Source organism: Elaeis guineensis, chromosome 12 (assembly GCF_000442705.2).
Source record: "Elaeis guineensis isolate ETL-2024a chromosome 12, EG11, whole genome shotgun sequence".
Taxonomy (NCBI): domain Eukaryota; kingdom Viridiplantae; phylum Streptophyta; class Magnoliopsida; order Arecales; family Arecaceae; genus Elaeis; species Elaeis guineensis.
In genome coordinates, this window is record NC_026004.2 from 10,206,377 (window position 1) to 10,233,874 (window position 27,498).

General features: G+C 37.6%; 1 protein-coding gene and 1 long non-coding RNA gene across 2 annotated transcripts in view; both read left to right on the forward strand.

Moving 5' to 3' along the window:
* Positions 1–4,507, forward strand: part of LOC105055280 (uncharacterized) — an 81,327-nt gene extending 76,820 nt beyond the window's left edge. The window contains exons 6-9 of the mRNA XM_019854093.3: positions 1,086–1,137; positions 2,388–2,412; positions 2,855–2,946; positions 3,451–4,507. Of these exons, the coding sequence (XP_019709652.1) occupies positions 1,086–1,137; positions 2,388–2,412; positions 2,855–2,946; positions 3,451–3,481 (200 nt within the window). The 3' untranslated portion in view covers positions 3,482–4,507. The remainder of the gene's footprint in view (positions 1–1,085; positions 1,138–2,387; positions 2,413–2,854; positions 2,947–3,450) is intronic.
* A 174-nt stretch (positions 4,508–4,681) lies between these two features.
* LOC140850966 (uncharacterized) lies at positions 4,682–26,689 on the forward strand. Its single transcript, XR_012135782.1, has 10 exons — positions 4,682–7,286; positions 7,697–7,762; positions 7,845–7,923; positions 17,067–17,219; positions 17,304–17,553; positions 17,619–17,840; positions 17,936–18,028; positions 18,106–18,207; positions 24,182–24,335; positions 26,405–26,689. It is a non-coding gene; the product is annotated as an uncharacterized lncRNA (long non-coding RNA).
* Positions 26,690–27,498: the final 809 nt, after the last annotated feature.

The following is a 27,498-nucleotide window of genomic DNA, read 5'->3' on the forward strand; positions in this document are numbered from 1 at the left end:
ACAAAATATTTACACCTTGTGATATGAGCATTGAATAAGACAGAAATGAAATGCAACTGAAAGAGAAAATAATTTTTCTTAAATCCATATTTACGATGAAACATATCAATGTACACAAATATTAGTGTTCGATTCATTTCTATTTTTCTTAGTTACTACTGAATATTATATTATGAATCTGGAGCCATTCCCTGAACCGATGGCTGTTTCGCTGTTCTGGAACTCACTAAAACAAATATTAAATGCAGGAGCAGACAAACTGTTGGAGTGATGTTATGTGTAGTACTTTATATCTCTAAACCAATGTTTAGAGATACTGGTATTGCTACCTGTACTGATACTTACAGGTGCTGCATGGACCAGTATCATGCAGTGCCATCATGGCACTTGGTTTGTCCCCATTTCTGGCATAGTAAAAATTATGATACTACACATTCCAGTGTGGTAGTGGTATGGAGGCTATACCAGTTCCGATTCCGTACTATTATAATCCAGTATGGACAATATGCACCGCTATGCACCAATAGTTAAATCCTTGCTCTGAACCACTTTGTCTCTGCCCTATTTGGAAAGGTAAGGGGGAGATAAGTGAGATTTCTACTCTGTCTGATTCTAGTGTCTCTTGGTGTTCTGTAACATGTCTTTGCGATTAAAAATTCAATGAAGACATCCATCTAATGCTCCAGCCCTTTTCTATCATAGTGAAATTCTTAATCATTTCTTTATGTACATGTCTGAATTATTTTTGATATTTTTATTGGCTAAAACAATGGTGATTAGATAATATAGTCATATGAAAGTTTGTAGTCACCAAATTATGGCTTTGGAGATAATGATTAATGGGTTACATGTGCTTTCTCACTTCCATGGAAAAACAATTCTATCAGAGAAATGTGTTGCGAAATGTACAATTTTTGTCGGAGACCTGGTCTTAGAGATTCTGTCTAGGAGGAAGTTAAGCAGTCTCTGATGATTATTTAGCATTGACCAACACATACCAATCAATATAAATTTTCTTTTATGGTAAGAACTTACTATCATTTTTAATATATTTTCTGAAAGATGTTTTTCCCCTTTTCTGTCAAATAAGCAAGAAGCACGTGCATACTCAAAAAATTTGTCATCCTTCTGTGGAAGGTAAGATGTGCCTTCTAGTTTTATTTGCTGAATGATTCCCCGGGATCTTTTAAACTTTTTGGTTGCTTTATATATCAGATTACCGGGTCAATTTTAAGTCTTTCCCATATTGTGCATCATACAATTTATCCATGCTTTAGTACACTTGTTTCTGAAACTTCTACAGTTTGCTGGATGTCATGTGTGGGTTGATTAAAAGCCCACGTTCATGAAGAACGTTTCTTATTTCAAAGTATGGTACTTTCTTCCATCATGTTGCTAGAGTATTATCTCTAATTAATAGTTTATATGACTGAGATTCACAACTCACCTCTATTAGTAGGCACATCGAATTTTCTATTTTCCTTTTTAAACCCCCAACCACAACACCAAAAGTGACCCACCCTCCCTTCTCTCCTTCCTTTCCATTTCTTCCCCTGTCTTGTCTTTGAATCACCCAAGTTTCCATTTGGCTGTTTTCTTTATAATATCTTAGAATCACCCTAGTTTGTCTCAAGCTAATGATAGTGGTTAGGTATGGAAGGTAGAGTGCTTAAGGCAATCTGTAATTGTATCACACGTTATCCTCTTGAAATGAATATTTGCTTTCTATGACCGTGTGAATAGGTTGAATGACAAGTTTGTATTGTATCAGAGGGGACCATATGCATATTATTTTAAGCCTTGTCAGTGTTTCACAAATTTTGAATATCTTTTATAGTGCCTGATACCATTTATCATCTTACATGTACCAACCATTATGCATTGGGTAATGTGATAATTCAATTATGCATTCAGAGGATCCTTGTTTTACCATGCCCTGTAGTGCTGGCATGATATTGAATGCTGTATTTATTTGCACACATTGTAATATATTGCCCCATATTCTCTTTGTATTATATCTTACGTCTGGGTTGATGTATCAATATTAATTTGGACTGCACTTTTATACAACCAAACTGTCACTGCTTCATGTAGTTTACTTAAGTTCCTGTCATTATATTCAGTAATTAGTATAGTTGTCATCTCTGCATTTTCAATAAGCTCATACTATATTCCAAATGCTGCTTTCTATTTGCATCTACTCGAGGGCTTAAGGCAGTTCTTGTGGTTTGGTTTGCTCCTCCAGTTCATATTGCATGCACTATAATGACTGTGCCATCACATACAATTTTAAAATTACCCTATGTTTGGATGGACTGAGCAATCACTTTGCATTCCTTCACTGCTTCTATTGATTTACATTTAACATAATTTGCTCATTGGTACAGGTTGCTGGAGGAAACAGAGGATGAGGTAAGTTAGGTTCCCATGTTATCTGATTTATTCTTGTGTTTTTTTATTCATTTTTGTTCATGTATGTATGTATGCATGTAGCTAGATATATAGAGATAGATAGATAGATAGATTGATACATACATACATATAAAAGGAGGCTAATGGAGAATTATATGAACCAATAACCTCATGGGAGACAGACTACAACAGTTCCACAGAGCTATATGTTCTGAACTCTACTTGAATGACCACTTATGGACTTGGTCCATGACTCTATTATTTTGTATATATTCATCTGCAACAACTATTGTACAATGTTCCAATTAGCATAATCTTAGTATTCACTTTTATAACTGTTATGTTCCTCTGGAAGACTTCTAGCTGGGATATGTAGAAGTTGACTCTATTTTGCATTCCCAAAATCCAATTTATTTAAGGTAATGATGTCTTTCACATGCAGCTTGCCGAGTGGATAAAACGAGGGTCTGTACACCCAGGAGGTGTGAGCAAGGCTCTTTGTCAAGACCTTAGCAAGCACTGCAGCTCTTCAAGGTACTCCTAACATAATTACTTGTATCATCTGCTGCTGAAACTGCCCAATTAGATGGTTTGTATGGAATTTTTCATGAGCTGCATTGTTTAAAAAAAAAAAAAATAAGTGGAAGCGAAGAGTCAAAGACTGTACAGAATTCATGTGGTGCCAAAAAAAGAAAAAAAATACAAATGTTGCCTCATCAGCAGACCTGGAGGTCTAAGATGATCCCATATTTAGCGCCTACTATCTCCTGGCCTGTCTCTGGTGAACCCATTTATTCTCTTGTTACGTGACAAAGTTGAGGTGCTTGGAATTTTGGTGCTCAAAGAAGTATACAGTATGATCTGATTTTTCTCAAATTTTTGTTGACCATTTCCAAGTGCTCCTTTAGTTAGAATAACCATACCCATTTTTTGAATTCCTGTAGCACCCATTCTTGACACTTCTTTGGCTCTTGCAGTGAGAAAAAAGTTGTCTGAATGAATTCCTTTTGTTTTTTTTTTTTTTTGCATTGGATGCAGTGGTTCCACCATGGATGATGGAGAATTATAAAGGCAAAACTAAAAGCCACTGAGATTTTTTATTAGTGCAGCATGCAAAGGACTGGAAGCTCTAATCTGATCAATCATTCACGATCCTTGTACCTTTTTTTTCTATTCTTGGTGCAAATGGTCAAAACCTTTCCAGCCTAATTGAAAAATCCTCACCGGTCCTATTTAAGAACATTCTTTATTTGATCAACAAAATGTTTAGACTATGTCATAAACTGCTGTGATCTTAATCATATATACTCTGAAAAGATGAACATGAGGAACACAAATTATCTGGTTCATCCTTTCTTTTGCATGCTCACTCATCTGCATGTGTAGTTGGAGTACACTAGAACGTTATCACGTGAAAAAGTCGTAAGAACATATTGAAATAAAAGCATCCAGATATTTACAGACCAAGAGTTGTGAAAGAAACCCAGGCGAAAAAAACTCCTACTGGAATAGAAACTTAGCAAGCCATTCACATCCCTTTGTTTTTTTCCCCCAATATCTAGGACTGGAAAAATTCTGGAGTTTTTTTTTTTAGGAAGCTAATGAAATTTGGTGAAGATGAAACTCAAAAAATCAATCTAAATCTTCACAGGTTTTACCAGCTGCACTAGTTGACAACCTTTTGTGCCCTGCATGGTAATTTACAACTTTTTCTTGAAGAATCCTCTCAATGTAAATTAACTACCTCAAGTAGGGACCATTTGGATGCTTGCAATTCAATTAGAGAACCATGGGCTGCTACTGGATTGCATGTAATAAGAATGGAATGGTAAAAGCGTCCTGTTTTATTATCTTGTAATTTTATAATGTTATTATAATATTATAGTAATAATACCATAAAAATATTATACTAATATTTTAATGGTGATAATATCAAAATAATACATTGTATTAATATATTAATATTATCATTATATTGTTATGATATTCTAATAATAAATACATTTATATATATTATTTTGATATTAGATAATAATATATATACTATTATAATATAATAAAAAAGAAAAATCACCACAATATAATAATAATATAAAGTATATCGATATTACATTTTAGTACAATAGTAATATATTATAATATTATAATATAATAGTATGTAACATTATTTTAATGTTATCATAATTTATTGTAATTTTGTAATAGTATTATTACAACACAATAAAAATAATAAAAAAATATTATATAGCATATTATAATAATAATAGTGCATGATACTTTAGTGGTAATGAATTATTTGCAATATATAAATATATTTTTCATATACTACTAAATATTATTATCAGATTAACCTTAGAATGTCACGATTATTATAATGATATAATGCAATAATATGATAAAATATAATAATATTAATTTAGTATAGCATTATATTATCGTTATTATTTTAGTTATAAGAATACTGTGGATAAGAAGCAGAATAGTTGGAGTGTTGGCTAATTTTATGATTTGAGAAATAGCAGATTTTGGTAAATATGTTACAAGTTGGTTAAGACACCAAATTGAACATTTATTGGAGTGCCCAGACTTGATTTCTCCACATTCATAGTCCTAGATCTGACCCAAATTTTAAAGTGGACACCATGTTTTGTCTAGATTCATTTTTCTGACAAAAAAGCCACTACCATACCCTTTTCTTTGGTTAGGGGAGGGATATTTCTAACGGTTTCCATTAAGATAAAGTTTCTAATTAATTAATAAATAACTCATTTTAATTAAAGTGATAGGCTTATCATTGTAATTCAAATTCTTTTTGTTTGAAAATGTTGGCCGTTATTGATTTATCCTTAGTGACCTTGTTGTCTTTGTGCATCTATAATTGATGTTATGGGTAACCTGATACCACAAGAAATATTTTTATAACAAGATTACCATTTTTTTTTTTGATAAGGAATGTCATATTTGCTTGAGGTTGTATTTAATGTAATAGCTTGTAGATGCTAATTCATGTGATCCACCTTTGCATGTTTTTATGGACCCACTATGTTATCAAGTTTATTTCATGAATGTGCCATCTGGTTATCACATATAAACCAATATGGTGTATATTCATGGTTTGTTGTGCTCAATTACGAACTTGTTGAAACAGAATAAGTGTAGATATAACATATGAAAGCATATGCATTTTTATGATGAACTAGGTGTTTGATATGTATTTCACTCTAATTGATTTGCGGGTTTCTTTAAATTAGTCTACACAAATTTCTTGATCATCTCGGGGGACTCTTGGACTCTAATATCCCTGTCCTTGTTGCCAAATGCACTGTCCTCTTAATTTGTTATTGTCTCTTAAAAAGAGAAGTAAATGAGTTTAAGTATGAATAACATGCTTTTGAGACATCATATGAACTTGGGAATTAGGAAGTTACCTTGTTATGCATCATTAGGAAGTTTTTGCCTCACACTTAGAATCTGCCAGGCCAGATTCCCCCTTTGAATCTAAGCATTTCTTTGAAGCTAGCCAATCATCAAGGAGCGAAGTCTCATAGGAAGCTTCTAGGATGTTAGTGGTTCTAACTTCTAAGTCCTTACGTGATCCTTGATGATTATTTCTTTCTTTATTTCCTTTCATCCCTTTTGAATTTTTTGCTATTTTTATGTTGCTGAGAATGTCCTTGGGATTTACTGTTCACAATTCCCTCAATTCATTAGCTTCCTTTTATATTTTGTGCCAAATCTTCCATTTTCTCTATTTGTTCAATGATGAGATAATATCATTTAAAACCATACAGAGCGGAAAGAACTGAACATCCAATGATAGTTGAATATTCAGAGATCCCAGATGTAATCATGTGTGGAAAGGCTCTCGGAGCAAAGGTTCTTATGATTATTGGGAAAAAGAAAAAATCCTCATGTTGGTGAGTCTCGTGCAAACTATCTTGACGTAATTGAGATGTGCATTTGGAATATGAGTTTGGGTGTGGATAGTGGAGTCCAACTCATGCACATGCATAGACGCGTGCGCACACACATATATTCTTCTAGTTAAAGAAAGTGTTTTTGTTTTATGTTGGACGATTCTCCTCATTGTATATTGAATTTTCAGAAAGATCGTGATTGCTTTGGATGTGATGCAAATACTTGTGATGCAAATTCTGGTTTATAGGTGTTTGATGTAGGCTAAGTGCCAATTATAATATACTCTCGAGCTTTGGTTGATTGTATTGTGGTCGATTAACTTAATCTTGTAGGGCTGAGATAAGGTACCCTGTTGAAGTTATTTATCTCTTACACTTTTTTTTTTATTTTTTATTTTTTATAAAGCGGTGGTCTATCACCTTGTTTGAGGGTAAACCTTGGCACAATGGTAAGGTTGCTCAATTGTGACCTGATTGTCACAAATTCGAGATACATAAATAACCTCTTTGCTTTGAGGGCAAGGCTATGTACATCTGACCTTCTGCAGACCCGCAGTAGTTGGAGTCTCATGCACTAGGCCACCTTTTATTCTATCCCATTATTTTAAGGAGTTTCCACCTCAGTGCTGTCCATTTGCCAATTTCCACTACCATGCTCCCACGCCTTCTGGTGCTTATGCTAGTAGCTATTGTACATGATATTATCTAAATTGCTAATTTCAATCACTCTAAGCCACCTCTTGTTTTCTTACCTTACTAAATGAATCAGATTAGTTGTCCTATTGAATCAACTTTTATTGATTTATTTAAATGCTTGGGTTAATTTCGTACTATTTTTTAAGACCAATGTTCTGTATTCCTGCACCTGTACCTGCTCATATCTTCAGCTACCTCTTCTGTGATAGCAGTTCATCTATGTAGCATGGCAGGGGGGATGAAACGTGAGTTAATAAAAAGGTAACAGTCTGTACACTTGTCTTGTTTCTTTGCTAGTTAACCAAGAGGAACTAAATCAATTAGTGAGTAGCTTGATCTGCTTTTAAATTCTTTGATGTATAAGCTGTAAGAGATTTATTGATTGGCATTCAAAAATTTGATTAAATTTGGTTGTCACCCTATTTTTTTAGTTACGCCATTTTTATTTATCCACTTTATCTTATGTCCCGGTATTTGGTGATTTTCTATCAGATGCCATCATGAGAGGTTCAAAAAGGGTGAGATTGTTATATATGTCTCTAGAAAATAAATGTGAAATATAGACCAACCGCTGGAACTCTATATGAATCTTTATTGCTTGCGTTTTATTTCTTGCTATTGATGTTATAACTTGTTGCTTCCGACATGTGATCAACTTCTGTAATTTATAGGTATTCTGACAGGAATTAAACCTGAGGCTTAACAAACTTAATAGACTTGAATTGGATGACTTGGAGGTCACTTACTCATCTCAATATAGAGTTTGCTTCAACTTATTGTCTAAAGTTAAGCCTGACATCTGGTCATCTTATTTCATAGATGGATGAAGAGGAGAATTAGAATTGAAAACTGGAAGAAGGGCTCTTCGCTTTTCAAGCAAGCAGTATGTTTTGATAATGTAATGTTGTTATTTTTTCTCCAGGATTTCATTAACTTATACATTTCACCTTTTTTCCCCCATTTTATTACTGAGTGAGCCCTTTCTTTTTGGATTTCCAGTTGACTGCACTTTTTCTGGGCCATCGCTGGTGTTCAAAGTAGAACTCAAGCAACTTCTATTTAATTAATTGATTTTGAATCCATATCCTTAAGTTTTGATTTTAGATGGTTGTTATGGTGTTCTAAGTAGAGGTCCAGCAATTTCTGTTTAATTAATCGATTCTGAATCAATGGCCTTGACTCTTGAGTGTTGGGGCAAGTCAATCGACCCCCGACTCAAGTCAACCAACCTCCCGACTCCAACTCTACATCAGCCAACTGAGTACATTGTGCTGACTCATAATCGGTTGACCGACCGATAGTCGGCTATTATCAATCAATAGCGTACGACTTGACCAACCTCCGATCTAAGACCATCAGCATATCAGAGTTACTAGCCGATGGTCGTTCGAATCTTCTACCTGCCGACGTATCAATATTACCGACATATAGTTGGCTTACCTACTCAATATACTCTCATTGTTATGAACGGTTATCGACTACGTGTCTTGACAATTAGTGAGAATTAACGATCCACTAACTCTATACACTACAAGAAATGCTACATTTTGCGATAAATTTATTTGCGATGGAAATATATTTCATCGTAAATAAAGATATTTATGATGAAAATAAAAATTCATCGTTAATAATTAATTATTTACGATAAAAATAATTTTTCATCGTAAATATCTTTCTATTTGCGATGAAAATCAAATTTCATTGTAAATACATATTATTTACGATGAAATAAATCATCGTAAATAATAAAATATTTATTTTAATTTTAAATTTTTAAATATTAGCAACGAAAATTATTTCATCGTAAATAATTAAAGTAGTTACAATGAAAAATAAATTTTCATTACAAATATATTTATTTACGATGAAAAATTTTCATCGCCAATATTTGAAAAAAAATAAAAAATTTTAAAAATTCAACAATTAAAGATTATTTACGATACAAATATTACATCATAAATAATAGAGTATTAGCGATGAAATCAAAATTTTCTTCGTAAATTAATATTATTTACAATGAAAATTTTTCATCACTAATATGTGAAAAATAAAAAATTTTAAAAATTCAAAAATTATAGATTTTTTGCGACGAACATATTATGTCACAAATACAAGTGTATTCCTGACAAAAATTTATTTTTTGTCACAAATACTTAAGTATTTACGATGAAAAATTTTCATCGTAAATATTTGAAAGAAAATAAAAAATTTTAAAATTTTAAAAATTACAGAGTATTTATGATGAAAATATTACATCATAAATGATGGATTATTAGTGATAAAAATAAATTTTCATCATAAATATATTTTATTTACAATGAATATTTTTCATCGCTAATATGTGCAAAAAAATAAAAAATTTTAAAAATTTAAAAATTATTGATTATTTGTGATGAAAATATTACGTCATAAATAATGAATATTTACGACGAACAGTAAATATTCCTTCGCAAATACTCTAGTATTTACGATGTGATATTTTCGTCGCTAATATGTGAAAAAAATAAAAAATTTTAAAAATTATAAATTATTTATGATGAAAATTTAATGTCGTCAATAATTGAATATTGGTGATAAAAATTTAATTTTTGTTAGAAATACTCTATTATTTACGATTAAAAATTTTTCTCGCTAATAAACAAGAAAAAAATAAAAAAATTTAAAAATTCAGAAATTATAAATTATTTATGATCAAAACTCTTTTCATTGTAAATAACAGGTATTTACGATGAAATAGATATTTCTGTCATAAATAATTACTATTTACGATGAAAAATTTGTCACTAATATTTGAAAAAAATAAAAAATTTTAAAAATTCATAAATTACAGATTATTAGCGATGAAAATTTTTCTATTGAAGGATATTTAGATATATTATAGTAAATTTTTTATATTTATAAAAATAAATATTAGATAGTTTTTAAAAAATAATATGTGCATAAAAAAATATGTAGAATATTAAGATATCTTTGATCCTCAATCTTTATAAGGCTCTATCTGTGGCATCTTGAACCAATCCAAAATCAATTCTTGGAGGATGGATCAAGAGAAAGATGGTTGGAAATTGAAGCTGAGAATGTCGTCATTCTTTTGGCTGTCCATTTGAATCTCGTCCAGATGACGTTCAATCTTTCGGTCTTTTTGCTCGAGGTCCTCCCGATGAGATTTTGTGAGGCACAGAGAGTAGCCCAAGGTCGAATCTCCATTGGCGGAGATCGGTGAATGTTGGCATTATTTTTCATGCCTGGACCCTGATGGGATGGTGATTGTCGATCGATCAGGGCAGAACGATGTGTACCTCGAGGGGGATTCTCTGGAAGCAGTTTTGCTGGCTACACGGAGAGGGCACAGTTTGAGAAGCATGTTGCGGGGGTTGTCATTGCTCTGTGGTTTACTATAAATGCTGGACGGTGTTGGTCAATGCTTGGACCTGTCGAATCAGGTCGTTGAATCGTTACGGGTCCTCTATAATAGGTGGTGGTATAGGCCCTTGAGGAGTGGATGCTTGCACTGCATCACCCATGCTTCGTCGAGATGACTGTCGATGAGAAGCGATAGAATTGTTACAAGTTTTTGTTCTTACCATAGTTCATTCATTTCATTACTAAAATGTTCTGAAAAGTTGATATATTTACTACATTAGCTATATATATATACACACACACATAAACACACACATATATATATTATTGCATTATTGTGGCTAAGAGATGAATGAAAAATGAATGGAAGAAAATAATACGGAGAGCAAGACTTGGTCAGGAGAATTTTTTTTTAAATGAAAAATTATTTTTTATTAATTATTAGCGATGAAAAAAAATTTTATCACTAATTATGCAATTAGCAATGAAATAGAAAATTTTCGTCGTCAATAATATTTTCTCGAAACTGAATTTTTCCAGTTAGATTTTTTTTTGACGGAAATTATTAGCGATAAAAATTAATTTTTCATCGTAAATATTTTTTGTTTGAATTATTTGCGACGAAAATTGATTATTAGCGATGAAAATTTACGTCACTAATACCCCGCATCCCATCAAATCCCATCGAAAACTCATTTTTCTTCCTCGTTCCCCCCTCGACAATCCGGCTTCCCCTCCCGCGAGCTTCCTCCCCCCCGGCATCCTGCGTGCCTCCGATTTCCTTCGCCGTCGTTGCCATCGCCGCGAGGTAAGTCTTTATCTCTGTTTTTTTTTGGTGGGTTTCGATCGGGGATGGGGAACGTGCCGGGGCCGGCGTGCCTGGGTTGGGATGGCAGGCCGCGGCCACATGGGGCCTGCAAGCTGCGACGACGATGGTGGGTCGGGGACGGCGACGTGGGGCCGACGACGGGCCGGGGCCAGCGAGCCGGAGCCGGCGATGTCGACTCTTCTTTTTTTTTGGGGGGGTGGGTTCGAGCCGGGGACGGGGAACGGCATGGGGCCGGTGTGCCAGGGCCAGCATGCCGGGGACGGAACGGCGGGCCGCAGCCACGTGGGGCCTGCGTGCTGGGGTGTGCCGGGGCGTGCCGGGGCCAATGACGGCGGGTCGGGGAGGGGCCGGGGCCGTCAAGCCAGAGCCGGAGCTGGCAACGGTGAGTCGGGATGGGGTCGGGTTGCGACTGTGCTGGGGTCTGCGGGCCGGGCTGACGACGGCGGGTCGGAGAGTGGTCGGAGCCACCGAGCCGAAGCCGACGAGCCAGAGCCAGAGCCGACAACGGCGAGCCGGGGTGCGGCTGTGCCAGGCACGCGTGGCCTGCGAGCCGCGGGGCCTACGGGCCAGGCACGCATGGGTTCAGATGGGTCGGGCCTGGGTTGGGGTGGGTTGGGCCTGGATGGGGCCAGTCGGGCTGGCGCGGGTCGGATGGAGCCGGGTTGGGTCGGGCTGGGGTCGGGGATGGCGGAGCTGGGGCGAGGCGGGGCGGGTCGGGTAGGGTCGGGGACGGCGGAGCTGGGGTGGGGCGGGTGGAGCCGGGTCGGGTCCGATCAGGCCGGGATGGGGCGGGTTGGGGATGGTAGGGCCCGGGTTGGATCGATTTCGGTTCGGGCTGGGATGGGGTGGGTCGGGCTGGCGCGGGTCGGGTGGAGCCGGCTCAGGTCGGGCTGGGGCCGGGGATGGCGGAGTCGGGGCGGGTCAGGTCAGGGTCGGGTTGGGCTAGGGCTGGTCGGGTGGAGCCGGGTCGGGTCCGGTCGGGCTGGGGCGAGTCGGGCCGGGATGGAGTGGGTCGGGGATGGTAGGGTCCGAGCCGGGTCCGTTTCAGTTCGGGTCGGGATGGGGTGGGTCGGGCCGAGTCGGGTCGGGCTGGGATGGGTCGGGTGGAGTCAGGGCAGGTCGGGTCCGGTCCGTGCCGGGTCGGGTCTGGTCTGGTCTGCGCCGGGTCAGGTTAGGGCAGGTGGGGTTAGGATGGGGGTCATGTCAGGTCTTCATGAGGATGAAATATGATGTTGAAATTATTATAATTATTGCATATTATTTTTTAGTGTTACTACTGAAATTATTTAATTATTTGACTAATTATTTTTTCACTAACACAATACACATTGCTGTTACTTGTTATAATTAAATTATTTTATGTGCTGTTTTGTATGCTGTTGAAATTATAAATAAAAAAAATATTTTTATTTTGGAGGAAATTCTATTGAAATTTCTAATGAAGAAATTTCAATACGAAGTTATTCTTTTTTGATAAATTAGAAATCCATCTTCGAATGCATGTTCAAAGATGGTACTTAAATTATATTGAGCTGTAGATTTTCGTTCAAGTTTAGATCTTCATCAAGATTGAAACTTGGATGTCCCGTATTCAGATTTTTTAAAAAAATAATATTATTATTATTGTTAATAGTTGATATTTCATTTTATTATGTGGTATTCAGTAGTTATCTGTCCATTGTTCTCCAGGTATATGGTGGATAGGGTGCGTAGGCACCATATCCACATCATATACTTGGAGAACCATAGAGAGATGCTGTCGAAATTTTCACGAAAATGAGATGAAATATCCACTAATAATAATAATAATAAGATTATTACTTTTCTGAAAGGAATAGGGTCACACCTGTTAGTAATGATTTGAAAAGGATAGGATCATGCATTTTGTATCAAGTGATCCAGATCTGGATCCAGGTCGGGATTTTAGCTGGAATTTGAAAGCGATTCAGTTCGAAATTCAGATCGGGATCCAGAATACCACTAAACTTTATTTTGGTTGTTAATGATTTTGTGTTTGTTGTTAGATGAATATCAACAAAAGTTGGATAAATGTTAGAGGTATTTTTTTGCCTGAATATCGAAAAGAAGTTCGAGATTTCATTGACTTTGCACGGCATAAGACTGACAATGCTAGTTGGATAAAGTGTCCATGCAAGAGATGTGTCAATTTGATATATCGTCACATAACACTTGTTGAAGAGCATCAGCTACAATATGGTATGGATAAGAAGTATAGTTGTTGGATATAGCATGGGGAGGGTGATTCGAATGAAGTGGTGCGCGACGATGACGATACTGAAGATGACAGTACTGATGGTGCTGGACCTGTCGAGCATAGTGGTATTGAAAAATTGTTAGATGATTTACATCAAGGTGCTTGTTCAAATATACGCATGAATACTGCTGCATCTGAAAGCAATTCTGATCATGAGCATAATATCCGGTTTGAGGTAGAAGGGACTTCTGAACAGTTTGCAAAGCTTGTAAGGGATTCACGAGAGTCACTCTATCCAAATTGTACAAAGTTTTTCAAGTTAGAGTTTTTGATAAAATTACTTCATATTAAAACCGTGAACTGTTGGAGTCAGAAGTCATTTGATCAAATTTTAATATTGATTAAAGCAGCTCAGCCCGATGGAGAGAGACTTCCGAAATCATATTCTGAAGCAAAAATATACATATGGGAAATGGGACTTGGCTATACTCCTATACATGCCTGCAAAAATAACTATATATTATTTTATAAGGATAACGAACAAACAACTGAATGTCCGAAATACGGTGAGCCTAGATACAAAATCGATAATAGAAAAGTAAAGAAGATACCTCAAAAGATTTTGAGATATTTTTCATTGATTCCAAGATTTCAAAGGTTGTATATGTCTATAAAGACAACTGAAGAAATGAGATGGCATTACGAGCAGCGAGTTCCAGAGGAGAACATACTTAGCCACCCAGCCAACTCTTTAGTGTGTAAAAACTTCGATGCAAAGCATTCGCACTTTGTGAGTGACCCACGCAATATCCGGCTTGGTCTAGTGACAGATGGATTTAATCCCTTTGGCAATTTGAGTACCTCTTACAGCATGTGACCTGTGATGCTAGTTGTATATAATGTGTCACCTTGAAAGTGCATGAAAGAACCATTTATTTTTATGTCACTGTTGATTCTGAGTCCGAAAGCATCAGGTAATGAAATTGATGTATATCTATGACCTTTAATTGATGATCTGAAGGAGTTATGGAAAAATAGGATACAAACATATGATTCTGTGAGTCGAAGTAATTTTAAGTTGCATGCTTCAATTTTATAGATCATAAATGATTTTCCGACATATGAAAATTTATCTGGATGGAGCATCAAAGGATATCTTGCATGTCCAATATGCAATAGGGATGCATCCTCTTTACATTTAAAGCACGGACGAAAAATATGTTTCATGGGTCATCGACGGTTTTTTCCTGCTAATTATTCTTGGAGGATCCATTATAATCAATATTTTGATGGTAAGTCCGATCGGCGTCCGCTACCTAAGGAGTTAAGTGGAGCCGAAATTTTAGAACAACTTGAAGTCATTGGAAATGTTCAATTTAGAAAAACATCGGGTACTCGCAAGCGGAAGCGTATTGAAGCTGAACTGAATTGGACGAAGCGAAGCATCTTTTTCTAACTACTATATTGGAAACAACTACTACTTCGTTATAATCTGGATGTAATGCACATTGAAAAGAATATTTGTGATAATGTCATCGGTACTGTATTGAATATTTCAGAAAAAATAAAAGATGGTGCAAAAGCTCGTCTTGATTTGCAGAAAATAGGAATCCGACTGGAGTTGCATTTAGTTCGTCGAGGTGAGATTTTTTATGCCACCCGCATGTTATTCTCTGTTTGGAGAGAAAAAAAATTTTTTATTGATGATTCAAAATCATAAAGTTTCCTGATGCATATGCTTCAAACGTATTGCGGTGTGTTGGGAACAACAACGGCAATATCTCCAGCATGAAAAGTCATGACTCCAATGTGATGATGCAATGTTTGCTTCCTGTAGTCATGCGTGGTTATTTAGGTGGTGATGGTCAAACTGCAATGATTGAGTTGGGAGTGTTCTTTCGAGAACTGTATTGTCGAAAATTAAAGATTAACTTGAGAGATCAGAGAAAAATATTGTACTCATTCTTTGTAAGCTAGAAAAAATCTTTCCACCATCATTTTTTGATATTATGATGCATCTGGCTGTTCATCTTCTAAAGGAAGCTCTTTTGGCCGAACCAGTACATTATCGATGGATGTATCCTATTGAAAGGTAAAAAATTATACGTACTTTGTCATATCAATTATAAAATGTAAATGTATTTCTAAAATTTAAATTTATTTTTGTTTACAGATTCTTGTGCATCTTAAAAAAATATGTGCACAATAAAGCAAGGCCTGAAGGGTCTATAGCGGAAGCATATGTAGCTACTGAGTGTATCACATTCTGCTCGATGTATTTTGACGATATCGAAACAAGATTCAATTGTACAGATCGTAACACAGATCGTGAATGGGATGACAATGAACCGACGTTATCTATATTTAAACAAACGGTTCGACCTACTGGTGTAATGAGATATGAATTTATGGATGTGAACGAGCTATCCAAAGCACACTTTTACGTTCTAAATAATTGTGAAGAAATTGAAGATTTTATTGAGTAAATATCATCTTACCATACTATTAATTTTCAGAAAATTTTTCATGTCGATATAAAATTAAAAAGCATAACTTCTTGTAGTGAGCACAAGAGTATACTATGTAGAGAGAATAATACGGATACCGATGATCGACATAGAAAAAAATTTGCAAAATAATTTGGTGATCTTGTAAGTTGCATTAGTGATACGTTATTTATTTACTTATAAATAATATTATTTAAACCAACATAATCTTTTATCTTATGATGTAGATGAAACATAAGTATTTCAATAAGGAAGTGAGTGCGATCGATGAGTTGCACGATTTAGCATGTATCCCGATCGAAAGGTTAATCACTACACATCCTGTATCATTGGAGGAATGAGATTTCACATAAGGGAGCTTGAGATGCAACGACGGACTCAGAATAATGGAATTGCTACAACAGGATATGAAAGAGAAGAAGAGATTGATTATTATGGTGTACTGGTAGATATCATAGAACTGAAGTATGGGTCCAGTAATTCTGTATTTTTATTTCAGTATGAATGGTGGGATATTAGTAATAAAAAGATCGGTATTCATATCGATTGATAATTTATCAGTGTAAATCTTGCACGAATATGGTACCAAAATAAGCCGTATATATTAGCAACTCAAGCGAAACAAGTAATATATTTGAAGGATCTAAAGTATCGAGGTAATTGGCATATTGTACAAAAAATAATATCTAGAGGCGTCTATGACATATCAACTCGATTAGAGATGGATGAAAATTCGAATTTACATGAAGAGGAAGCTTTTCAGTAAGAAGAACAAACATTAGTCGAGCTTTTGGTTGATGAATTACTTATAACGGCACCTTTGAATAGGGTTGATCTTTCATCCAACAAAGTTGAAGTTGATTTTGTATTTAATCTTCATGAGTCGAAGGACGACAATCAGTTCATAAATGACGATGAGATAGAAGACGATACATATATCGATTACTGTGATTTGAACGAGGATCTACACATCGAGGAAGAAACGAATATTGATGAGTAGATCTATATTCTTCGTTCAATTTTATTTTTCAATAATCGTATGCGATATAATTGTATTCATTAGAATATTATTTGATTTCTACTATTATTATTCAACATTATATTTATTTATATCTCAATTCCTGCAGATATGGCACTAGGAGACAGACGACGACGTTCGTGTTCACAACTTCCTACAGATACCTCAAAGGTTGAGGCACCTCCACCAATCTCTGTTGCCGCACCGGCTTCACTGTCAGAGGGTCCTGCACCGATAGATCCCAATGAAGCGGGTTCCAGTGGTATTAACTATTGCACTTTATATATAATAAAATTTAATTCTTTTATTTAGATCATACTAATGATTTATTTATTATTGTTTCAAGTTAGTCATCATCGATGGTGAGACGAGGGTAAGGTCCATCGAAGAACTTCATTCTGGAGCGTTGGAGATGCGAGCACCCAGAACAGCGTCTCCAGATCGAGATACCAATCGGCTACACCAGACCTATTAAAGGATGGTGTGACCCATGGCAGACTGAGCTGGGCATCATATGCCGCAGTTCTGCCCCCGTGATGCTCTTCGATTGGCGTCACGTTCTACCAGCTCAGAGAGATTTTTTACACCACTTACAGGTAAAATAAATTATATTGTGAATATTTAATTTGCATAGTATTCTTCTAATATTTGTTATTGGCAGGGTGTATTTGATATCGCTGATTTTGAGGAGGATCGTGTGAGGTGAGCCATCAACATTCAGTTATCGTTGCGTTTCAAGGACTATCGCCATCACATGTATCAGCATTGATATCAGGTGGTGCAGCATCATGGGGAGGAGGCAGCGCGGCAGCAGCCCTATGACAGCAACACCATAGATGATTAAACTACTATATGCCGGCAGTACGAGAATCCGGCATATCAAGTTACACATCTAAACTTTTTTTTATAGTTTAATGACTTAATCATTTATTCTTAAATTAAATTTTTTATCTACTAATTTTACTGATAAATTTATAGAGACGATGTGCCCAGAATGCGGCAAACCGGACGAGACAGATCGTGCCGCATTGTGGGGGTTCGAGATCGTTTGCTCGCCACATGGAGCATATGGTAGGTAATTTTTAATTCTAATTAGCATATAATTTTTTAGTTATTTAAAATTTTTTTAATTAATTCTCAAATTGCAGAGAGATGCTGAGAGTGACGAACTTCCTGGTAGGATCGATATCTACCAGCGGACCCACCAGTGACAGTTGGGGGAGTGGACGACAGGGAGCTAGGAGCTCTTTGTAAGTTTTTTCAATTATTTTTTATTCGCAATCTGATTTTTATTATAAAATTAAAATAATTATAATTATAATTTATAGAATCGTATGACAAAGATTAGATCCCAGCCTATCTTTAAGGGCTCGACCGCACCCACAGATGATGAGATCTATGATCGGATGCTTGGTATGAGATCCTATTATGTTAGGAGTCTAGGGTATGGGATCACTACTCTCTCATCCTCACGCACATCTAGGGCGGACATCCATTCTACATGCGAGGCTCGACTGATGGAGGTATAGAGGCAGGCTGCTGAGGATCGACAACAGGCTATCGAGGATCGACAGTGAGCTCAGGAGTTGGCTGCACGCATCGACGATTATCAGCGCTTTCAGATCCAGATGGAGTGGATGGCACAGATGGAGCAGACAATACAGCTGATGAGATAGCAGTAGGCCGATCCGAGCTCCATCGTCGGTTCGAGCTCCATTGAGCACTCCATCCCCAGCTCGTTCTTCGGATGCCGATATTTGACGGCTTACTGATGTACTTTTTTTTATTTCAAACATCTTATAATTTTAATTTAATATAATAAAATAATAAAATTTATTTATCAATTTATTGTGTAAATTTTTTTTAATTTTTAATTTATAAAAATATTAGACATATAAATTTAAAATATATATTCGTAAATTTTTTTTAAAAAATATGACTAAATTATTAGCAACGAAATTATTTCTGACGAAACATTCATTGCTAAAAATATTTTACTAATATAATTTAATTTATCAATAAATATATAATTAACGATGATGAAAAATATTCGTCACAAATAATTTTATTTACGATAAATTTTTTTCATCGCTAATATTATTTAATTTTTTTTAAACAAATTTTTTTATTAAATTAATAGCGAAGAATTATTTTCATTGTAAAAATAGTTTTTTACGATGAAAATTTTCATCGCTAAAACTTTAGGAAATAATAGCGAAGAAAATTTTTCATCTTAAATATCTTTTTTTAGATTAAATTTTTTTATCAATTTTTTTTAACGATGAAAAATATTCATCGCAAACATTTTTTATTAGCGACGAAATTTTTTTTTCGTCATAAAATATTATCAACGATGGGATTATTTGCGATGAAATATTAGCGACCAAAATTTCATCGCTCATATTATTAGTGATGAAAATCTTTCGTCGCTAATAACCTATTTGTTGTAGTGACAATTATGGCTCGATAATTTAGCACCATAAAAAGCGAGACCACGTGCTTGACGATTACATCAGAATCATCTATAAAAGGGAGATAAGTGAGCAGCACTGGTAAGATGCTTCTGAACCAGAGCTCTGCTGCTCTAAATATTCAAATCTACTATTCATCAATTTTTTCTCTAACTTAAGCATTGGAGGATCCCCACCTGACACAACTCCAGTTTGTAAGGACATTATTTTGCAGGTGCTCATCATCAATGATAGATGACAGGGACTTAGCCGCAATAGATTAGCACGTCAGGTAGGAGGGCAACTACAGTCAACCATACCGAAAATCAGAACCCAACATTCAACTGGATCAGCGAGACACTCTTTCCATCAGAAAGATGCTCCTCCCCCACCTCCAGTAGCAGAGCTCAGTTCCTCATATCCTGTGGTCACCACAGACGTCCAGATTACTGCATTTGTGCAGCAGATGAACGTTCTGACGGAGGCGATCAAAAGCCTCCAATAGCAACAAACCCAACAGCAGCAGCAATCGCCAGCGGAGAAACCAGTGGTACAATCGATGTCATCCAAATACAGTCGCCATCCTCCGCGGCGATCACCTTCCTCCCGAGAGCGGCCGTCTCGATGTTCTCATCGAGATAGACAACCGCATTCTCGACACTTTCACTATGCCACCCATCATTCACGATGTTCTCCTCCTTCCTATTTGTACAGTATTAAGAAGGAAAAACGGCTGCGGACACCTTCTACCTCTCCTTCAAGCTCGTCGGGAGGTTCCATCCCCAGAGTCTCCTAGCAATGGCGGCTAGACGACTATGAATGCAAGTTTCGAGAAATCGACCGTCAATTTATCCGACTTCAGGTGGAAGGTCGGAAGTCCACTAGTGACTATGACTTCCACACTGCCCAGTCTCTCTCTCAGCACATCTTAGACGATCCGATTCCGTCTCGATTCAAGATGCTACAAGTGGAGCCATACGACGGCTTCACCGATCCGATTGATCATTTGGAAAGCTACAAGGCTCTTATGATAATTCAGAAGGCGTCCGACATCCTCTTATGCATTGGCTTCCCGATAATTCTTTGAAAAGCTGTTCCGATTTGGTATTTTGGATTTCAGTTGGAAAGCATTGACTCTTTCGAGCAGCTCGAATATTCTTTCGTGACCCACTTCAGCACTAGCCGAAGGCCGCCACGAACATCCAACAGTCTTTTCTCAATCAAACAAGAGGAGACTGAGATATTAAGAGACTTTGTGGCCCGTTTCAATATGGCCACACTTGAGGTCAGGGACTTCAACGAAGATATGGCTATATCGGCCATGAAAAAGGGTCTGAAGGGATATAGATTTGTCTACTCTTTGGACAAAACTCTCCTTCAGATCTATGCCGAACTTCTCGAGTGCACATATAAGTATATTCGCATGGATGAGGCTGCTTCTGACTGACGTCAGACAGAAAGTAAAGGTCAGAAGAAACAATAGAAGAAAAGTGGAGCTCTAGTCGAATCAAGTCGATCACCTCTCAATAAGCGAGCTTCACCCTGACAACGGAGTCCGAAGCCGAACTACGGCAGGTATGACTCCTATACTCCGCTCTCTGCTCTTCATGCGCAGATTCTTATGGAGATCGAATGGACAGAATACCTACGGCACCCCCCACCAATGAAGGTGCCATCGAGGAATCATGATCAGAGGAAATACTGTCGGTTTCATCGTGATCATGATCATGATACCGAACAATGCATTCAACTCAGGGACGAGATAGAGGTCTTGATCCGATGAGGCTACCTCGAAAAATATCGAAGGGATCAACCGACTCAACCTCCTACTGACTGACGACCTCAGCCACAAACTGAGGAAACTATCAATAATCAGTTGACTGCAGGGGTGATTAACATGATCTCCAAGCGACCAAACTGGGGGCGGGGGGGGCAACTTCTGAAGAAGAGTTGGTGAACAAACTTTGAATTTAAGAATCATGAGTTTCGGTTAACTACGAAGTGATTTTAGATCGATAAGTGAACGGTCAATTTCTATCAACATATCAATTATACTTTGGCTTTCACTGTAAAAGTCAGAGAGTCAACTTTATCTCAGAACAGAATATATGTCGACTTTCACTATAAAAGCCAGATAATCGATTTTATCTCGGTACAGAATATATTTCGACTTTCACTGTAAAAGCTAGAGAATCATCTTTATCTTGGTATAGAATATATTTCAGCTTTTATTGTAAAAATCAGAAGATCGACTTTATCTCAATATCGACTATACGATTTTTTATTGTAAAAATCGATATACCAACTATATGGTTTTTCACTGTAAAAACCGACATACCGACTATACAATTTTTCACTGTAAAAGCTGACTCTAATCGAATGACTATTATGCCGACTTAGTCTTAACTAAGCGGAATACATGCCAATACGACCAAGGTCAGATTGAAATCATACTGACTCGACTATGATCGGTCGAAGGATATTTGGCTTGCCATCGATTATCAAATAACCTGACGTACTAATCCGACTAAGATCAGATGGAGGGTATTCGGCTTATTACCATTTATCCTAATTTTTATAAGTACGTCAAATGAATATGCGGCTAATGGATGATCCTACAACCACTATCAAACGTCCGATTCGCCGATTGAGGTTCGGTAATTAAATGGTTACTCTATAACATTGCAGACATATAAAAGAAAGAGTTTGGACTTAGAAAAAGTTCTTTTCATTCATTGCAAAAAAGGAGATTACAAAATTGGATCAAAGTCCAACTACAAAATAGTTTGATTACAAAAAAAAAAAAAATTACATCGATCACCAGTCGTCATCTCCATCTCTTTGCTACGATGTAGCATCGATGATTTGAATAACTTTTGGTATTGTCGGTACTGTTTATAGTCGGTGCGACTTCTTCTTCAGCAACTCCACCTTCGGGAGCAAGAGGGATGATGCTGCTCAAGTCAAGATCCAGGTACAACTTTTTGACCGCCTCATCTGGCCAACCACATCAACAGCTTGACCCACTCGTATGGGAATAGAGAGGGGCTTCAAAGTTTTCATCCACTGTCATTAGCATCCTTGGCTGCATGGCTAAGACAAGGATATAAAGCCTATAATGGTAGCTCGTTCACCCACTGCAAATAAGATAGGAGTGGAATGTATCTGAAATCCAATAATAGTCTTCGACAGTCCCGCCTTCAATGGATGGCACTTCAGGGAGCACTGTCTGAGCTGACAATGCCAAAACTGGCACAAGAACTGACGCCAATGGTAAGTCGGATTCTTCCGCTGGCACAGATGAAGCAGCTGCCCGATCCTTCTTCAATCAGAAAGATCCAGCTTCAGATGCTCCCCTCTTCTTGATAGTATGCTGATGAATATCGATGCCCGAAACTCTTGCCCTCGGCTACATAGCTGCAATCAGAACAAGTCAGTACAGTTCAAAAACAAACAAAAGAAAAATGAAAGTAATCAACTATGCTATACCTAAGGTGGTGACTGAACTAAGGCCGGCATTGTAGAAAGCTTGTTCGGTCATCAGCTCTCCCTGCAGAGGTACTGTCATGACCTTCAATCGGAGGAAGTCTTCTCGATCGTCGACCTCCATTCGACTGTTCTCGTTAGGATTGATCCTTAGATCCCCAAGGAAGGACACTTAACCTGAAAGCTAAAAATAAAAAGGTGAAGGATATTTTCTGGCGTTGGGACGATCTTCTGACAGAGTTTCTGCAACAGAGATGGAGATAAAATGCAAAGTAAAAATTTGACTGAAAGCGATCCTATATATATAGGATCTCTCAATGGCCCAGATGAAAGTGATCAAATCGGAGTCTCATCAAATGACGACGTGTGGCAACATCTAGACCGATCATAGATCGGATGGTTCGACACACTTCTGATCATGCCACCTCACCATCATCCGCGTGAACAGCTCCAGTCCAATGTCGTTCTGACACAGATGAAATCTATTTGTCAGAATCGTATCAACCGACATCGAATCATATTCCTGAAACGATGTCTAATATGGATATCCGATACGGTTGTCCTATCAATATGACAGTCTAATGATATTCTGCAGCCACCGAAATGACAAAACAGTGGACTTTCATACTCCAAAAAGACTAGCAGTAAAGTTAGAGTTCGAGGAGACACATGATGACTCCCTTCGTCTAACGTGATAGATCACGTGATGATATATACATCGGATCACCTTGGACTTGGAAATGGGGGGTAATTGTTAGAATAAGTCAATCGATCCCTGACTCAAGTCAACCAACCCTCTGACTTTGACTCTACATCGGTCAACTGAGTATATTGCACTGACTTATAATCAGTTGATCGATCGAAGTCGGCTATTATCAATCAACAGCGTACGACTTGGCCAACCTCCGATCTAAGACCATCGACATATTAGAGTTATTAGCTGATGGTCGTTCGGTCTTCTACCCATCGACATATAGTTAGCTTACCTGCTCAACATATCCTAACCATTATGAATGGTATTGGCAATTAGTGAGAATTAACGATCTACTAACTCTATAATTATGGCTCGATAATTTAGCATCATAAAAAACGGGATCACATGCTTAACAGTTACACCAGAATCATCTATAAAAGGGAGGTAAGTGAGCAGCACCGGTAAGATGCTTCTGAGTCAGAGCTTTGCTACTCTAAACATTCAAATCTATTGTTTACCAATTTTTTCTCTGACTTATGCATCTGAGGGTCTCTGCTGGATACAACTTTGATCTGTGAGGACATTGTTTTGCAGGTGCTCATCACCGATGACAGGCGACAGAGAGTTGGCTGCAATAAGTTTTGATTTCAGATGGTTGTTATATTGGCACCCACGGATGAGGCCCAGAATAGAACTACTACTTAGACAATAGAAGTTGACAAGGAAGGATGTGAAAGATATACTGCAGGTATGCATTCTTAAGAAAGCCTTTTTTTTTCCCAGTCATGTTGCAATATCAGAACTAAATTAGTTCTTGTATCACAATCCATTCGTAGCGGATGAGGCACGGCCGGTGGAGCTGGGGAGCGGGGGCGAGGTGCGGCGGCCGGTAGAGCCATAATAGGGGGGAGGCACGGCAGGCGGAAGTGCGGGGGCAGGGGTGGCTATCGGCAGAGCCGCGAGGGAGGGGGAGGGATGTGGATCGCACGGTTCCACTAGCCATCCCCCTGCCCCCCCTCCCCTGCAGCTCTGCCAGCTGCCGCACCCCACCCCCATCGGTTGCGCCTTCGCCGACTGCGCCTCACCCCGCTACGAGGATTTGGAAGGGTTCCAAGCAAAAAAAAAAAATGGAGATATGTGGGAAGGAGAGCACTTGCGGGAGATTGGAGGGGAGAAGCCGACATCAGTGAGGATCGGAGGAGTGCGACGGTGGAGATCGGTTGGAGAGCAGGGAGGACGTTGGCCTCTCTTTTTTGGAGATACGTGGGAAGGAAACTACCTGAGGGAGATCGGAATGGATGGCCGATGGTGATAATGGGGAGGAAGGTGACGGCGAAGACCAGCAGCAGGCCACAGCGAGGGATCTAGAAGGGTTTCAAAGAAAAAAAAATATCGAGATCTGTGGGAAGGAAAGACCTCCGAGAGAGGTAGAGAAGGTTCGAGACACTCGGAATGATTCGATGAAAAAAAAAATCAGGAAAGCGTGTCGAAGAAAAGATAAAAAAAACCTCCCGCATCTGACGTATGTGCCGATGTGTTATAAGCCACATGGCACACAGGAGAGCACCGGGACATACTTCAATGTATAGATTTGTTTTCTGAAGTAAGGACTCTTAGTCAACTTTCTTTGATATTATTTGAGTGAAATGTATAGAACCGTTGGTTGCTATTGGAGAATTTATTAGAATAATTTGCAACTCACTGTAGTGTTAAATGTGTTTCTTTTGTTATTATCGAGTAAGGGTTTAAATGTTGGTACAAACACCCATTCCAGTTTAGTGTTGGTTCGATATGATATTGGGATGTGTCCGGATGGATCTGATGGACCAATATGGTCACATTAACAATCAGAATGAAAAGAGAAAAACTATCAAAAAAATTGCATCCTGAGATGCCAGGTCATCTAAAATGTCAGGATCTAACCATCCTGGTCCATCCTAACTGGTACCAAATAGGATATTCTAGTTCGAGAGGAGGGGGGATTGGTGTCCCACATGTATCCTAGGTATTATTCTTAATAAAGGATATAGTGCTTGTGAGAGATGTTGATACTGTAGAGATGTGAGTCATTGGTGAAGAATGTGGTAGGGAAATGCCTTTGCTTTGATTCTTTTTCAATAGATGGTTGATGACTCAAGGAGGAGAATCACTAGCCCCCACCATTCTCATAGACTGGAGCTTGAGAATCTATTCTTCTCAGAGGATGTATAAATTTTTATTCCCTTCCACCCCTTATTCTTATGAGTGTGCTGGCCTGCATGAGCATTGAATGGTAGTCTACTGGTTAGATAAGAATGGGAGTAACTAATATGTAATCCCACACTTGAGGTGGAGATAGGCTCCCGTATTTGCATATGGGGTCTGAATAGCATGTGGCACAAGTGGTGCATGTGATCAAAATATAAGGAGTATTTTACAGATGATTGTGATCCTGTCACTCAAGATGCCATTCTGATGTCTCTCTTTTGCACGAGTTGTGCTTGTATGGCCATTAATTTAGGTTGAAGCAGGAAGACAAAAGCTTAAGTGTTTTGGCTAAATAAATTTGAAATGTACGAGCTGCTTCCTATAAACCGAATTTCATGGAGGCAAAAGCTGCAGCTTGACTTTATGACTATAGTATCACTTTTATATGGAACAATGTGCTTGATCAGATCTAGGAGCTTCTTCAAAATGTCAATCTTTTGTATCAAAAAAGAATATATTATCTTTCCTCTTCTCTGGAAGAACTTGTCAATTTTCTAATTTATCAGCTTGTCGTAAATAACTGTGCTTTGCATTTATCTGGTTGTCAGCAGCAACTACCTCATATTGCAGGAGTATCATGATAATATTGGAGATCTGGATAGACCTGAAGAGAAGGAGCGAGCACAAGCAAAGTTCCAAAAAATTAATCGCTGTATTTTGATCCGTTCCACAAAGCATCAGTTATGGGGATATCTGTTGTGAAAGAAGTGTTGAAGGCTTGTCAGACAGACAAAAGTTCTATCAGGGGATGCATGTGGATGTTATTGTTAGCATGATATATGGCTTTGAGTTTTGACATGTTAAGACATAATCGCAAATTTTAAGCAGTTCACTTTTTCTTTTGTTGTAACTTAATGGCATGTTATTTTTGAGAAGTCAGTGCATTGTCTTAGAATTCCTGCATATCAAAGATTCAAAGTGAAGCTGCTTGCCCATCAGGTGTAGTGTTCTCTCCCTCATATACATGAAGACCGCTTAAAAGTCCCCTTCACCTTCTCAAGTTCGACTGATGAGCATTATTTGTTTGCCTCATCAAAATGCAGGATCAAGCTACCCAATTTTTCAGATGAGGTTTAACATGTCCATCTTCTTGTCTACTGAATGTTATTTTTCATCCATTTGCCTTGTTCTACTGATTTCGTATTTTGAGTAAATCAATCATATGATCTGGTGTTATGTTGTGCTTATCTCCCCAGGACATATGAAATACCTGGCTTAGGGAAGAGTACTAGCTGCAATGCTACATGTTTTCCCTCGTGATTGGTTATCGCTACCCCGCTTTGCATGAGAAAAGGCAGTCCTTGACTACTTTCAACTCTTATTTATAGTCAAATTTTTCTCGCCTAATTCATCTTTTATATCTCTGTCCGATCAATTCATTCAATTATAGGATTAAGCTACCTACCAAATGCTCATTCTTCAGATTATATTTTGTGCATCCAGTGTGCCAAAGTTATGGTTCACAGCATCTGTTTATTCTCAAATCCCTGAAAGAAAATGAATTACCACCTATGGAAAATATTAAGTAATCAAAAACGTTAGCAGGGACCTGATGGTTTCTTATAGTATCTTGCAATTCGAGGGAAGACAACCAATTCATCTAGTAAGATCTACCAACAATAGGGACTCAAACAGATGGTTCTAGATCTCACTACAAATGCGGT